At 56.3% G+C, this 13,699-nt stretch overlaps 1 protein-coding gene across 2 annotated transcripts in view; it reads left to right on the top strand.

Annotated features, from left to right (window-relative positions):
- ELL3 (elongation factor for RNA polymerase II 3) overlaps positions 1 to 13,699 on the top strand; it is a 275,132-nt gene that overhangs the window by 241,248 nt on the left and 20,185 nt on the right. For both annotated transcript variants that reach the window (XM_069625175.1, XM_069625176.1), the window contains exons 10-11: positions 4 to 175; positions 5,595 to 5,639. In XM_069625175.1, coding sequence (XP_069481276.1) covers positions 4 to 175; positions 5,595 to 5,639 — 217 coding nt within the window. The remainder of the gene's footprint in view (positions 1 to 3; positions 176 to 5,594; positions 5,640 to 13,699) is intronic.

Raw genomic sequence — 13,699 nt, 5'->3', positions numbered from 1 at the left:
TAGTAAGTACAAGGGAATCACTTCTCTGGAGCAGCGGCAAGTCTATGAGGAAGACTTCGACGCAGACTACACAGAATACCTGGACCTGCACTCCAAGATCGGGAAGGTGACCGAGCGCTTCCACCAGCTGGGGTCCAGGATCAAGAAGCTTCAGCCGGGAACATCCGAGCACAAGGTGAGCCTGGGGGGAGACTGGGGGACCACCAGGATGGGAGACAGGATAGCGGGGGACCCCAAGCGATGGCTAATCCACCAGCTGGGGTCCAGGATCAAGAAGCTTCAGCCAGGAACATCCGAGCACAAGGTGAGCCTGGGGGGAGACTGGGGGACCACCAAGATGGGAGACAGGATAGCGGGGGACCCCAAGCGATGGCTAATCCACCAGCTGGGGTCCAGGATCAAGAAGCTTCAGCAGGGAACATCCGAGCACAAGGTGAGCCTGGGGATAGACTGGGGGACCACCAGGATGGGAGACAGGATAGCGGGGACCCCAAGCGATGGCTAATCCACCAGCTGGGGTCCAGGATCAAGAAGCTTCAGCCGGGAACATCCGAGCACAAGGTGAGCCTGGGGGGAGACTGGGGGACCACCAAGATGGGAGACAGGATAGCGGGGGACCCCAAGCGATGGCTAATCCACCAGCTGGGGTCCAGGATCAAGAAGCTTCAGCCGGGAACATCCGAGCACAAGGTGAGCCTGGGACGAGAGCCTGGGGCGAGACTAGGGGACCACCAAGATGGGAGACAGAATAGCGGGGGACCCCAAGCGATGGCTAATCCATCAGCTGGGGTCCAGGATCAAGAAGGTGAGCCTGGGGGGAGACTGGGGCCAGGGCCTGGGGCGAGAGCCTGGGGGTGAGCCTGGGGCGAGAGCCTGGGGGGAGACTGGGGGACCACCAAGTTGGGAGACAGAATAGCGGGGGACCCCAAGCGATGGCTAATCCACCAGCTGGTGTCCAGGATCAAGAAGCTTCAGCCGGGAACATCCGAGCACAAGGTGAGCCTGGGGGGAGACTGGGGGACCACCAGGATGGGAGACAGGATAGCGGGGGACCCCAAGCGATGGCTAATCCACCAGCTGGGGTCCAGGATCAAGAAGCTTCAGCCAGGAACATCCGAGTACAAGGTGAGCCTGGGGGGAGACTGGGGGACCACCAAGATGGGAGACAGGATAGCGGGGGACCCCAAGCGATGGCTAATCCACCAGCTGGGGTCCAGGATCAAGAAGCTTCAGCAGGGAACATCCGAGCACAAGGTGAGCCTGGGGGGAGACTGGGGGACCACCAGGATGGGAGACAGGATAGCGGGGGACCCCAAGCGATGGCTAATCCACCAGCTGGGGTCCAGGATCAAGAAGCTTCAGCCGGAAACATCCGAGCACAAGGTGAGCCTGGGGGGAGACTGGGGGACCACCAAGATGGGAGACAGGATAGCGGGGGACCCCAAGCGATGGCTAATCCACCAGCTGGGGTCCAGGATCAAGAAGCTTCAGCCGGGAACATCCGAGCACAAGGTGAGCCTGGGCCGAGAGCCTGGGGCGAGACTGGGGGACCACCAAGATGGGAGACAGGATAGCGGGGGACCCCAAGCGATGGCTAATCCACCAGCTGGGGTCCAGGATCAAGAAGCTTCAGCCGGGAACCTCCAAGCACAAGGTGAGCCTGGGGGAGACTGGGGGACCATCAAGATGGGAGACCGGATAGCGGGGGACCCCAAGCGATGGCTAATCCACCAGCTGGGGTCCAAGATCAAGAAGCTTCAGCCGGGAACCTCCGAGCACAAGGTGAGCCTGGGGGGCGAGAGCCTGGGGGAGACTGGGGTGAGAGCCTGGGGGGAGACTGGGGCGAGAGCCTGGGGGGAGACTGGGGCTGCTTGGGGGGCCATGAAGATGGGAGATAGGATAACGGGGGAGAGGGTCTTCAGGGCACATGATGAGGCTGGCCTACAGCCATGTGGCACAGTGTGCATAGAGGGTCTCTGGATAGGAGTGTAGATATCCATAGGCTACGCTGAACCCCCATTCTGCCTGTGATGTCTGGAGGGCGGTCCCAATTATCAGGTGGGGTCCTTGTCGGTTTCCATAGGAAGAGGCCCTGTCGGTGATAAGGGGGGACACACAGCCGCCTTGGAAAATAGCCAGGATTTAGGGTCACTGCCTAGGATCAAACTCTATAGGGTGGCACAGACGTGCCAAGGGGAAGACCTCGATGCTCCATAGGAAGTCAAATGCCACCAGGAAAGGCCATGTGCACCCAGAAATGAGTGGGGGACAATATGTATTTTCTGTGGGCTGAGAGATTCTTTTTTAAGAGTAAGCGAGACAGAGGCTCTGAAAACTATCCCAGCTTTGGGGGCGAGGAATACACTTTCAAGACAAATTCCAATGGGGGGATGGTCTGTGAAATTATTCTCAGAGGAGAAAGTGGAGAAAGGAGAACCATGAAAGCAAAGTTATTTCAAACTTTCCAGGCAGAAGCGTGAGGCCTGCAGCGGCTTCTGTGAGCCGTGTGAAAAAAGCAAAGCGTGTACGCTTTGCAGCTGCGTCGGTGCCGGATGGATCATGTGTGTCAGTGTGATGGGATGTGTGTCAGTGTGATGGGGTGTGTGCGCGCCACTCCCCTAGCTCATCACCTGGGCACCCGAGTGTGCTGCACTGATTCCGATCTGTTTAGGACGCGTGAGTTTGCTGACTCCAGAACTCGTGAGTACATCCAGGTAAGATTTGTGAAGTGGGTGTCTAGAGTTGAAAGGAATTACAATTCCTGCCAGTGGCTTCTGCATAACTGGAGATAGGCTGCCAGCTGGGTGCCCAGTGGAGTCGGTGTGAGCCACCCCTGGCAGTGGCTTCTGCGTAACTGGAGATAGGCTGCCAGCTGGGTGCCCAGTGGAGTCAGTGTGAGCCACCCCTGGCAGTGGCTTGTGCGTAACTGGAGATAGGCTGCCAGCTGGGTGCCCAGTGGAGTCAGTGTGAGCCACCCCTGGCAGTGGCTTCTGCATAACTGGAGATAGGCTGCCAGCTGGGTGCCTAGTAGAGTCAGTGTGAGCCACCCCTGGCAGTGGCTTGTGCGTAACTGGAGATAGGCTGCCAGCTGGGTGCCCAGTGGAATCAGTGTGAGCCACCCCTGGCAGTGGATTCTGCATAACTAGAGATAGGCTGCCAGCTGGGTGTCCAGTGGAGTCAGTGTGAGCCACCGCTGGCAGTGGCTTCTGCGTAACTGGAGATAGGCTGCCAGCTGGGTGTCCAGTGGAGTCAGTGTGAGCCACCCCTGGCAGTGGCTTCTGCATAACTGGAGATAGGCCGCCAGCTGGGTGCCCAGTGGAGTCAGTGTGAGCCACCCCTGGCAGTGGCTTGTGCGTAACTGGAGATAGGCCGCCAGCTGGGTGCCCAGTGGAGTCAGTGTGAGCCACCCCTGGCAGTGGCTTCTGCATAACTAGAGATAGGCCGCCAGATGGGTGCCCAGTGGAGTCGGTGTGAGCCACCCCTGGCAGTGGCTTCTGCATAACTGGAGATAGGCCGCCAGCTGGGTGCCCCGTGGAGTCAGTGTGAGCCACCCCTGGCAGTGGCTTGTGCGTAACTGGAGATAGGCTGCCAGCTGGGTGCCCAGTGGAGTCAGTGTGAGCCACCCCTGGCAGTGGCTTGTGCATAACTGGAGATAGGCTGCCAGCTGGGTGCCCAGTGGAGTCAGTGTGAGCCACCCCTGGCAGTGGCTTGTGCGTAACTGGAGATAGGCTGCCAGCTGGGTGCCCAGTGGAGTCAGTGTGAGCCACCCCTGGCAGTGGCTTGTGCGTAACTGGAGATAGGCTGCCAGCTGGGTGCCCAGTGGAGTCGGTGTGAGCCACCCCTGGCAGTGGCTTCTGCATAACTAGAGATAGGCTGCCAGCTGGGTGCCCAGTGGAGTCGGTGTGAGCCACCCCTGGCAGTGGCTTCTGCGTAACTGGAGATAGGCTGCCAGCTGGGTGTCCAGTGGAGTCAGTGTGAGCCACCCCTGGCAGTGGCTTGTGCGTAACTAGAGATAGGCTGCCAGCTGGGTGTCCAGTGGAGTCAGTGTGAGCCACCCCTGGCAGTGGCTTGTGCGTAACTGGAGATAGGCTGCCAGCTGGGTGCACAGTAGAGTCAGTGTGAGCAACCCCTGCCAGTGGCTTGTGCGTAACTGGAGATAGGCTGCCAGCTGGGTGCCCAGTGGAGTCTGTGTGAGCCACCCCTGCCAGTGGCTTGTGCGTAACTGGAGATAGGCTGCCAGCTGGGTGCCCAGTGGAGTCAGTGTGAGCCACCGCTGGCAGTGGCTTCTGCGTAACTGGAGATAGGCCGCCAGCTGGGTGCCCAGTGGAGTCAGTGTGAGCCACCAATGGCAGTGGCTTCTGCGTAACTGTAGATAGGCCGCCAGCTGGGTGGCCAGTGGAGTCAGTGTGTGCCACCGCTGGCAGTGGCTTCTGCGTAACTGGAGATAGGCCGCCAGCTGGGTGCCCAGTAGCTTCTGCGTAACTGGAGATAGGCCGCCAGCTAGGTGACCAGTGGAGTCAGTGTGAGCCACCGCTGGCAGTGGCTTCTGTGTAACTGGAGATAGGCCGCCAGCTGGGTGCCCAGTGGAGTCAGTGTGAGCCACCCCTGGCAGTGGCTTGTGTGTAACTGGAGTTAGGCCGCCAGCTGGGTCCCCAGTTAGAGTCAGTGTGAGCCACCCCTGCCAGTGGCTTGTGTGTAACTAGAGATAGGCTGCCAGCTGGGTGCCCAGTGGAGTCAGTGTGAGCCACCCCTGGCAGTGGCTTGTGCATAACTGGAGATAGGCTGCCAGCTGGGTGCCCAGTGGAGTCAGTGTGAGCCACCCCTGGCAGTGGCGTCTGCGTAACTGGAGATAGGCTGCCAGCTGGGTGCCCAGTGGAGTCAGTGTGAGCCACCCCTGGCAGTGGCTTGTGTGTAACTAGAGATAGGCTGCCAACTGGGTGCCCAGTGGAGTCAGTGTGAGCCACCCATGGCAGTGGCTTGTGTGTAACTGGAGATAGGCTGCCAGCTGGGTGTCCAGTTGGAGTCAGTGTGAGCCACCCCTGGCAGTGGCTTTTGCATAACTGGAGATAGGCTGCCAGCTGGGTGCCCAGTGGAGTCAGTGTGAGCCACCCCTGGCAGTGGCTTGTGTGTAACTGGAGATAGGCTGCCAGCTGGGTGTCCAGTTGGAGTCAGTGTGAGCCACCCCTGGCAGTGGCTTGTGTGTAACTGGAGACAGGCTGCCAGTTGGTCCCCTCTGTGCACACGACTTAAAGACTAGAAGTGTAAAAATGACGTTTTCAGTTTCATTATTTCCACACTGTAACCAGTTACCAGTCTCCTATCCTTTGGGCTCGCAAGATTGGAATGCCCAGAGCAGACTGGCCATTCTTACTAAACATGTCTAACCTTATTGAACAGCTCCATTTGGCTTCTGCGTGGCGGCCTTGCAGAGTGCTCGTCCTGAAGGAGTGTGCACTGAGGGGAGTGGCTGAAGTGTGCAGCTCGCACCTCCCTCCCTTGCAACCATATTGGAGGTCACATAGTTGCCTCCGCGGATACTGATTGTGGCGTGTGTTGGACGGCGGGATAACCTACTTCTCCACTTTCTTTTCCAGATGCTGGAAGAGAAAATCTTAACAGCCTACAAGAAGTTTAAGAAGGTAAGCCCCTCTCCCCTCCTGTACCTGCCACGGGAAGCGTTGCCCTGCCTGGTGCCCACGCATGGAGAGAGGGTACCGGCAACCTCTCCTGCCCCTGCCTGCGAGTGGCTGGAGTTCCCCTGGTACCTGTCAGGCTGACGCCGGCAGAGTAGAGGCACCCACAAGCCCGGGGCCATTTCCAGCTCCTCTGCACCTGTGCTATTCTCTGCAATATATAATGCAAGCAAGTGCCGCACTATACACCACAGACCCCCAAAATCAAATCTGAATTCAGAACAAGAAAAGTTGCAGAAAAAAACAGAAAACGATGAATTAAACTGCTAAGTGCAAAAGCATCACACATTTAACGTATTTTAATATATCAGAGAAAGTCCAGTCTAGATGGAAAGGGGTGCTAGGGCTGGGTGAAGGGGCGGGTGTCACCCCTACGGTCCTTTCAGAGGGTCCTCTTGTAGAGCAGGTGGGAGATGGCCCAGCCGTCACCCTACTCAGCCAGTCCTTGGTCTCCCACTCACTGAGCAGTGGGGCCTGTCTCAGGGCACCCCCTCCTGGTGCAGCTGGAGTGAGACTGCACACGTCTCACTCCAGCTCCATGTGTCCTGTGAATGAGTTCCTTTTCACAGAGGCACCAGACCCTCTGAAAAGGAAGGAGACCTTTTAGATAAATCTGACAGTTCTCCAGCATGAGGTCTGGCATGGATTCACATGCTCATGAATATTCCCTGTCGTCAGGCTGGGAATCCTCGGTAAAAGAAAAAAAATCAGTTTGTTTTGTTTCTGAACTGTCTTTCTACTAATAACCAATCACTGGTCTCTGGGTCATACTGTCCCAGCCAATGACTGCCCTCTACCTAAGCCCCTCCTCTGGCAGCCATCTTCAGATTTTTACCGCACGTTCAAGTGTTGGGAGTCCTCGTGCTTTAGCTCTCGAGATTTAACTGCGTTTTGCGATTTTTCAAAGAGTTTACTCTCATTTTTTCAGTCAATCGAGCCTCAAGCTCCACCGATTCTACTTCCGATCAACGGGGACCCATTTCAGAATTTTCTACGCCCCTGAAGGGTGAGTTTTCATCGAGTTTCGCTTCTTGGAGGTTTCAGGAAGGTCTTTGAGGCCTACCCCGCGTGCACATGGCCCAGGACAAAGGAAACACGACGCCCAGATCCAAGCTTTTCAGGAGCTGCCCTGGATGCGGATTACAAAATGTATTCAAGAAAGATGAGCACTTTCCGTGCCTCTACTGCCTTCACGATGACAAAGCACACGTGGAGAAGGACTGTGCGTTTTGCAAGAATATGTCCAAACAGACAATGAAGGATCGTCATACTCGACTCACCAACTGGCTGGAGGGGAAGAGCCCAGCAACAGTTGAGAAGATCCTGGACAAGAAGTTCGAGGAGGTCCGGTCCTGTGGTTCCCGACGAGGCAGATGAAAAAAGCAATGGTGGTGAAGATAAGGCCGTGGAGGAGACGGAGGATCCTACTCCCCAGCCGTCGCAACTGGTGCCTATGCCACAAGACAACTCAGGAGCGATCTTGATGGCTGTTCAGGCCTTGTGTACAGATATAAGGACAAGGTTGCCCTTACCCCCAGCAACAAGATTGGCTCTAACCATGCCATGATCGCCAGGGAATCTGGGCTCTTCCAGCTCTGCCCCGAAGAACAGAAGAAGGAAGGTTTCCTCTACCAACGGCGGGAGGCCAAGAGGAAGACTGTCCTCTCAGTCCCATTACTGAATGACATCTGGGACGAGGGGCTAGCGCTCCTGAAGAACCCATCCACGGCTCCTGCTAAGAGAGACCGGTACGAGAAGAAGTACCGGGTCCCGGACTCCGCCCCTATGTGCCTTAGGGCACAGCCGTCCCCGGATTCAGTGGTTTCTGCATCGGCCAAGAAGAAGGCGGCGGGGGCGACAGCTTCAACATCTACATCACTGCCGGACAGCGAGAGGGAAGAAGCGGGACGCCATGGGATGGCAGGTCATCTCGTCAGCGGCGACGACGATTAAAGCGGCCAACGCCCTCTCGATCGTCGCATGCAACGACAGGGACCTGTGGTTCAAGATCGCTCCATTGCTTGACTTCCTCCTGGACGACAAGAGGGCTTAGGCCCTGGAAATCCTACAGGAAGGTGAAGTGGCGTCAGACCACGCCATTACGGTGGCCACAGACATCTCCGACACCGGCTTTCGTCAGATGGGCAACAGCATTTGCCTTCGCCGGTGCGGTTGGCTTAAGGCCACAGATTTCCGCCAGGATGTGCAGACCAGGGTTCTGGACATGCCCTTCGACGGGAACAACCTGTTCGGCAAGACAGTGGACGAGTCACTACAGGCCATCAAGGCGGACACCGAGACGGCTCAGGCCTTGGGTGTTCTTCAACAACGACGGCCTCCTTTCAGAACGCCGGAGACCAGCAAGGTGCCTCCAAAGGATTCAGCGGCAGCTCCTCGTCCTATCGCCAAGCGGCTCGCTCCTCGTCGCAAGAGGCCTACAGAGGACGCAGCAAGACAGGAGGATCCCGTCGTCGTCGCTAAGGAGGCCAAGTTGGCAAGGCTGCGACGAAACAGGATTGAACCGGTCGTGGCGTCAGGCCCCCACCTGGGTACCCCGGTGGGAGGCCGGCTGGCGAAATTCGTCAGCGTGTGGGAGTCCATCTCCATCGACCTTTGGGTGCTGCATGCCCAGTTCCGGATGGTCACCCTCCAGCATGTGCTGGGACAGCTGAAGGAAGGCGACTTCCTATCGTCCCTGGACTTGGAGGATGCCTACTTCCACATCCCCATTCTAAGAGGACATCGAAAATTCCTGCGATTTGTGGTCCGAGGGCGACACTATCAGTTCAAGGCCCTTCCCTTTGGATTGAAGTCGGCGCCCAGGGTATTCACCAATTGCCTGGCACCAGTGGCGGCACAGCTGCGCCTGGAGGGGATCCACGTCTACCCCTACCGGGACGACTGGCTCATCCGAGCAAGGTCAAGAGAACTCACCGTCATTCACACAGCGAAGACTGTCCACCTGCTCATGTATCTGGGATTCGCGATCAACTTCGCGAAATCCCACTTGCTACCGTCGCAAGTCGCCCTGTTCCTGGGTGCCAGGCTCGACACAGTGGCGTGACTAGCTTCGCCGTCGGAGGAAAGGACGAAGGCCATCCTGGGCAAGGTACAACAGCTGTTGACCATGGACGTGGCCAGGGTGAGGTCCATCAAGTCCCTACTCGGCATGATGTCCTTGTGCATCTACCTTGTGTGCTTATGCAGACTGCGGATGCGACCACTGCAGGAGTTCCTCGACGCCTGTTGGATGCAAGCGGCGGGCACCTTCGAAGACAGGATCTCACTCAACGAAACTTTCCGCCAGGCGATCCGGTGGTGGGGCACCCGCGCGCATATGGCGGCGGGCATGGACTTTCAGACCCTGGCACACCAGGAAACGGTGACGACGGATGCCTCCCTGGAGGGATGGGGATCTCACACTGGAGTTCTCCACGCAAGAGGCCTTTGGCTCCCGTAGGAGAGGTCACTACACATCAATGTCCTGGAGCTCCTAGCCGTGTTCTGGGCCCTCAGGTCGTTCCTTCTGCCCCACACCGACTACACCACCACGATATTCTACATCGGGAAGCAGGGGGGCACCAGATCTCGAGCCCTATCCAAGGAAGCGCAGGATCTCTTGCACTGGGCCCTCGCCCAAGGGATGTTTCTGTTGCCCTTCCATCTGGCAGGAATCAAGAACACCATCGCCGACTCACTCAGCAGGGAGCTGCGCTCGTGCCACGAGTGGGAGCTGTGGCAGGATCAAGTGGATCTCCTATTCCGACGATGGGGCAATCCCCAGATTGACCGATTCATGACGGCGATGAACGCCAAGTGCCGGAGGTTCGCCAGCAGTTTTCCCCAGCCGGGGATGCCTTCTCATTCCCCTTGGACGACCTGTTCCTGTATGCGTTCTTGCCGTTGCTGCTGCGACTCATCAGTCAACTCAGACTGTCCCGGTGCAAGATGATCCTCGTCGCACCTGCGTGGCCAAGGCAGATTTGGTTCCCGGACCTTCTGGACATGTTAGCACCCCCCCCCCAGTCAAACTGCCGATGGACGTGGATCTTCTCGCCAAGGAAGGAGGCGCCATCCTCCACCACGACCCGGGGTCGCTGAGCCTGCAGGCCTGGCTCCTGCAGCACTAGAGTTCGGAGGATACGATATCCCGGCGGACTGCAAGGAGATGCTTGCAAAGGCCAGGGCGTCCTCGACTCTCAAGTGCTATGGACACAAATGGAAGAGGTTCTCTGTCTGGTGCCGTGCACAGAAGATGAACCCTCTGCGTATGGCCCCTCAAGTGCTGCCATACTTGCTGTCGCTGGCCAAGGCGGGCCTGGCACATGCCTCCATCAAGATCCATCTGACGGCTATCTCCCGCTACACCAGAACTCTGGGGCCGTCATCCCTATGGTCTCATCACCTGGTGAAGGAGTCCATGAAAGGACTGTTCCGATCGTTCCCGCTGGTGAAGGCTCACGCCCCGGTGTGGGAGCTCAACGTGGTGCTGACCAGACTCATAGGGCCGCCATTCGAGCCTCTGCATTCGGGACAGTTGAAGTTCCTGTTGTGGAAGACAGCGTTTCTTGTGGCCATCACCTCCGCACGACGAGTGTGAGAGATCCAGGCCCTCTCTTGTAAACCTCCATACCTGACATTCCACGAGACGAGGGTGGTGCTGAGGACGCACCCGTCCTTCATGCCCAAGATACAGTCAGACTTCCATCTCAACGAGCCCTTGGTGTTACCTGTTTTCTTCCCGTCACCTTCGTCGCCGGCTGACAGAACTTTGCACTTGCTGGATGTGGCTAGAGTGCTGAAGTTCTATGTGGACCGCACGAAGAGTCTTCGGAAGACATCACAGCTGTTTGTGAACTTTGGACCTGTGAACAAGGGAAGGCCCTCGCAAAGGCTTCCATTTCCAGATGGCTCTCCGGCTGCATTATGCACTGTCATTAGTTGGCAAACCGACCCTTGCCCGGCCGTCCGAGAGCCCATTCGACCAGAGTGATCGCTGCTACCACGGCGTTCTTGTCGGGTGTATCCCTGCTGGACATCTGCAGGGCTGCTACGTGGAGGTCGACGCAGTAGAATCTCGTGAAGGTGTGCGTCGACAAGGATTCCAGGAAGGAGTCCAGAGTCGGTCAGGCAGTGCTGCGCAACCTGTTTGCCTGAAGGTGAGCCTGGTGAGGAGGTAAGAGATGCTTCTGTTGAGCCTTGCCACCTCCCGTGGTTGTGCATGTGTGTACTGCTATGTATTCTTGTATTCATGAGCATGTGAATCCATGTCAGACCCCATGCTGGAAAAGGAACAAGTTACTTACCTGTAACTATTGTTCTCCAGCATGGGTCTGGCATGGATTCACATGCAAACCCTCCCGCCTACCCCTTTGCGGCTCTTCTCTTGGTCCTACTGCCACTTTAAGTGCTACCAAATCTTAAGATGGCTGCCAGGGGCGGGGCTTAGGTAGTGGGCAGTCATTGGCTGGGGGCAGTATGACCCAGAGACCAGTGATTGGTTATTAGTAGAAAGACAGTTCAGAAATGAAACTGAAACTGATTTTTTTTCTTTACCGAGGATTCCCAGCCTGATGACGGGGAATATTAATGAGCATGTGAATCCATGCCAGACCCATGATGGAGAACAACAGTTACAGGTAAGTAACTTGTTCCTTCTAGGGCGACAACGGGGCGAATAATGTTATGTTAGGGTGTAGAACATTACCTTGTACCGCAGCAGGGCACTAGCTCCGTATAACACACGTCATTGGACATCAGCACGTCCGTTGCTGGGAAATTGCAACGCAATGACGCGAAGAGCTGTTTTCTAAAGTGCATTTCTGATATATTGAAATTCCCTCGGCCTGTTTATTGGTAGAGGAAGGCCTTGAGGTGGGCAATTCTCTATTCCCCGCACGCTTCCGCCTGGTGCCTGCTCACCTCACCTCGCGCATTGCACGCATTGGCTCTTGCACTGCTGCAGCACTTTGCATGACGCATAATACGCTAACGCCACAGCCGTCTCTTCCATTCTACCCATTAGCATCAGCAGCACTGTTCTCCACTGGCGACAGGGAGTAGAACCAGCGGATGGGGGGCGGTGGAATGGTTCACATCACTGCCCTAAAAGTGCAGTGCAGTACTCCAGGGCGGTCTACACTAGTGACGACCAGCTTCCCCACCTGACGCCATTGTAAGATTAGTGCGCAGTTCACTTTCTCTCCTGGGGCCAGATTACAGAAGGTTTGCACTGGTGCAAGTGCAAAGATTGCACGGTATTAGCCAGTGGTGGAAATGGAAAAAATGTGGTGGGGGATCCCACAACACAAGTTCTGGTGTAAGGGAGGAGTTTGGGGGGGGCGCTGCCCGAGGGGACGTGGTCTAGAGTGGGCGGGGCTCGTAGTGTGCATTCAGAAATGCTGGAATACCAACAAAAAAAATTATAATAATAAACGCCCGCGAGGGCAGCATTGCCTTTTGCCGCAGCTTTGGCGCTGGTGTGTAAGCCACAATGCTCGCTACATGTACAACTGATTCCTTTCAGTTGTACACGTAGCGAGCATTGTGCATTACACATCATTGCCAAAGCCGCGGTAAAAGGCAAAGCTGCCTTCACAGGCGTTTTTTTATTTTTTATAAGTGTTCCCGTGTGGTTAATTGTCTTGGGCGGCTGACTCTGGCCGGATCCCCAGTTCCCACTCCATTTCTGGTGCCAGATCTCAGATCCGCCGAGAGCCAGCCCAATGACTCTCCAGAAAGTCCACCTCAAGCCGAGCGTGACTCTCCAGATAGTCCATCTCAAGCCCAGCGCGACTCTACAGATAGTTCCTCTAAAGACCAGAATGACTCTACAGATAGTCCATCTCAAGCCCAGCGCGACTCTCCAGGAAGTCCAGCTCAAGCCCAGCGGGACTCTACAGATAGTCCAGTTCAAGCCCAGCGCGACTCTCCAGATAGTCCCTCTCAAGCCCGGCATGACTCTCCAGAAAGTCCCTCTCAAGCCCAGCGTGACTCTACAGATAGTCCATCTGAAGCCCAGTGTGACTCTCCAGAGAGTCCATCTCAAGCCCGGCATGACTCTCCAGAAAGTCCATCTCAAGCCCAGCCCAACACTACAGATAGTCCATCTCAAGCCCAGCGCGACGCTCCAGATAGCCCATCTCAAGCCCAGTGTGACTCTCCAGAAAATCCATCTCAAGCCCAGAGCGACTCTACAGATAGTCCATCTGAAGCCCAGTGCGACTCTGCAGAAAGTCCATCTCAAGCCCAGTGCGACTCTACAGATAGTCCATCTCAAGCCCAGTGTGACTCTACAGAAAGTCCATCTCAAGCCCAGCGGGACATCCAGATAGTCCCTCTCAAGCCCAGCGGGACATCCAGATAGTCCCTCTCAAGCCCAGCGTGACTCTACAGATAATCCATCTCAAGCCCAGAGTGACTCTCCAGAAAGTGACTCTATAGATAGTCCATCTCAAGCCCAGTTCGACTCTACAGATAGTCCATCTCAAGCCCAGTGTGACTCTCCAGAAAGTCCATCTCAAGTCCAGTGAGACACAGATAGTCCATCTGGAGCCCAGTGCGACTCTACAGAAAGTCCATCTCAAATCCAGTGCGACTCTCCAGATAGTCCATCTCAAGTCCAGTGTGACTCTCCAGAAAGTCCATCTCAAGCCCAGCGCGACTCTACAGAAAGTCCATCTCAAGCCCAGCGGGACTCTACAGAAAGCGACTCTACAGATAGTCCGTCTCAAGCCCAGTGCGACTCTACAGAAAGTCCATCTCAAGCCCAGCGGGACTCTACAGAAAGCGACTCTACAGATAGTCCGTCTCAAGCCCAGTGCGACTCTACAGAAAGTCCATCTCAAGCCCAGCGCAAAGCTCCAGATAGTCCATCTCAAGCCCAGTGTGACTCTACAGAAAGTCCATCTCAAGCCCAGCATGACTCTACAGATAGTCCATCTCAAGCCCAGAGTGACTATAGATAGTCCATCTCAAGCCCAGCGTGACTCTCCAGAAAGTGATTC

This window comes from Ambystoma mexicanum, chromosome 11 (assembly GCF_040938575.1).
Source record: "Ambystoma mexicanum isolate Mex_15411 chromosome 11, UKY_AmexF1_1, whole genome shotgun sequence".
Classification (NCBI taxonomy): domain Eukaryota; kingdom Metazoa; phylum Chordata; class Amphibia; order Caudata; family Ambystomatidae; genus Ambystoma; species Ambystoma mexicanum.
Note: the sequence above shows the minus strand (reverse complement) of the source record. Positions and strands in the feature narration are given on the sequence as shown.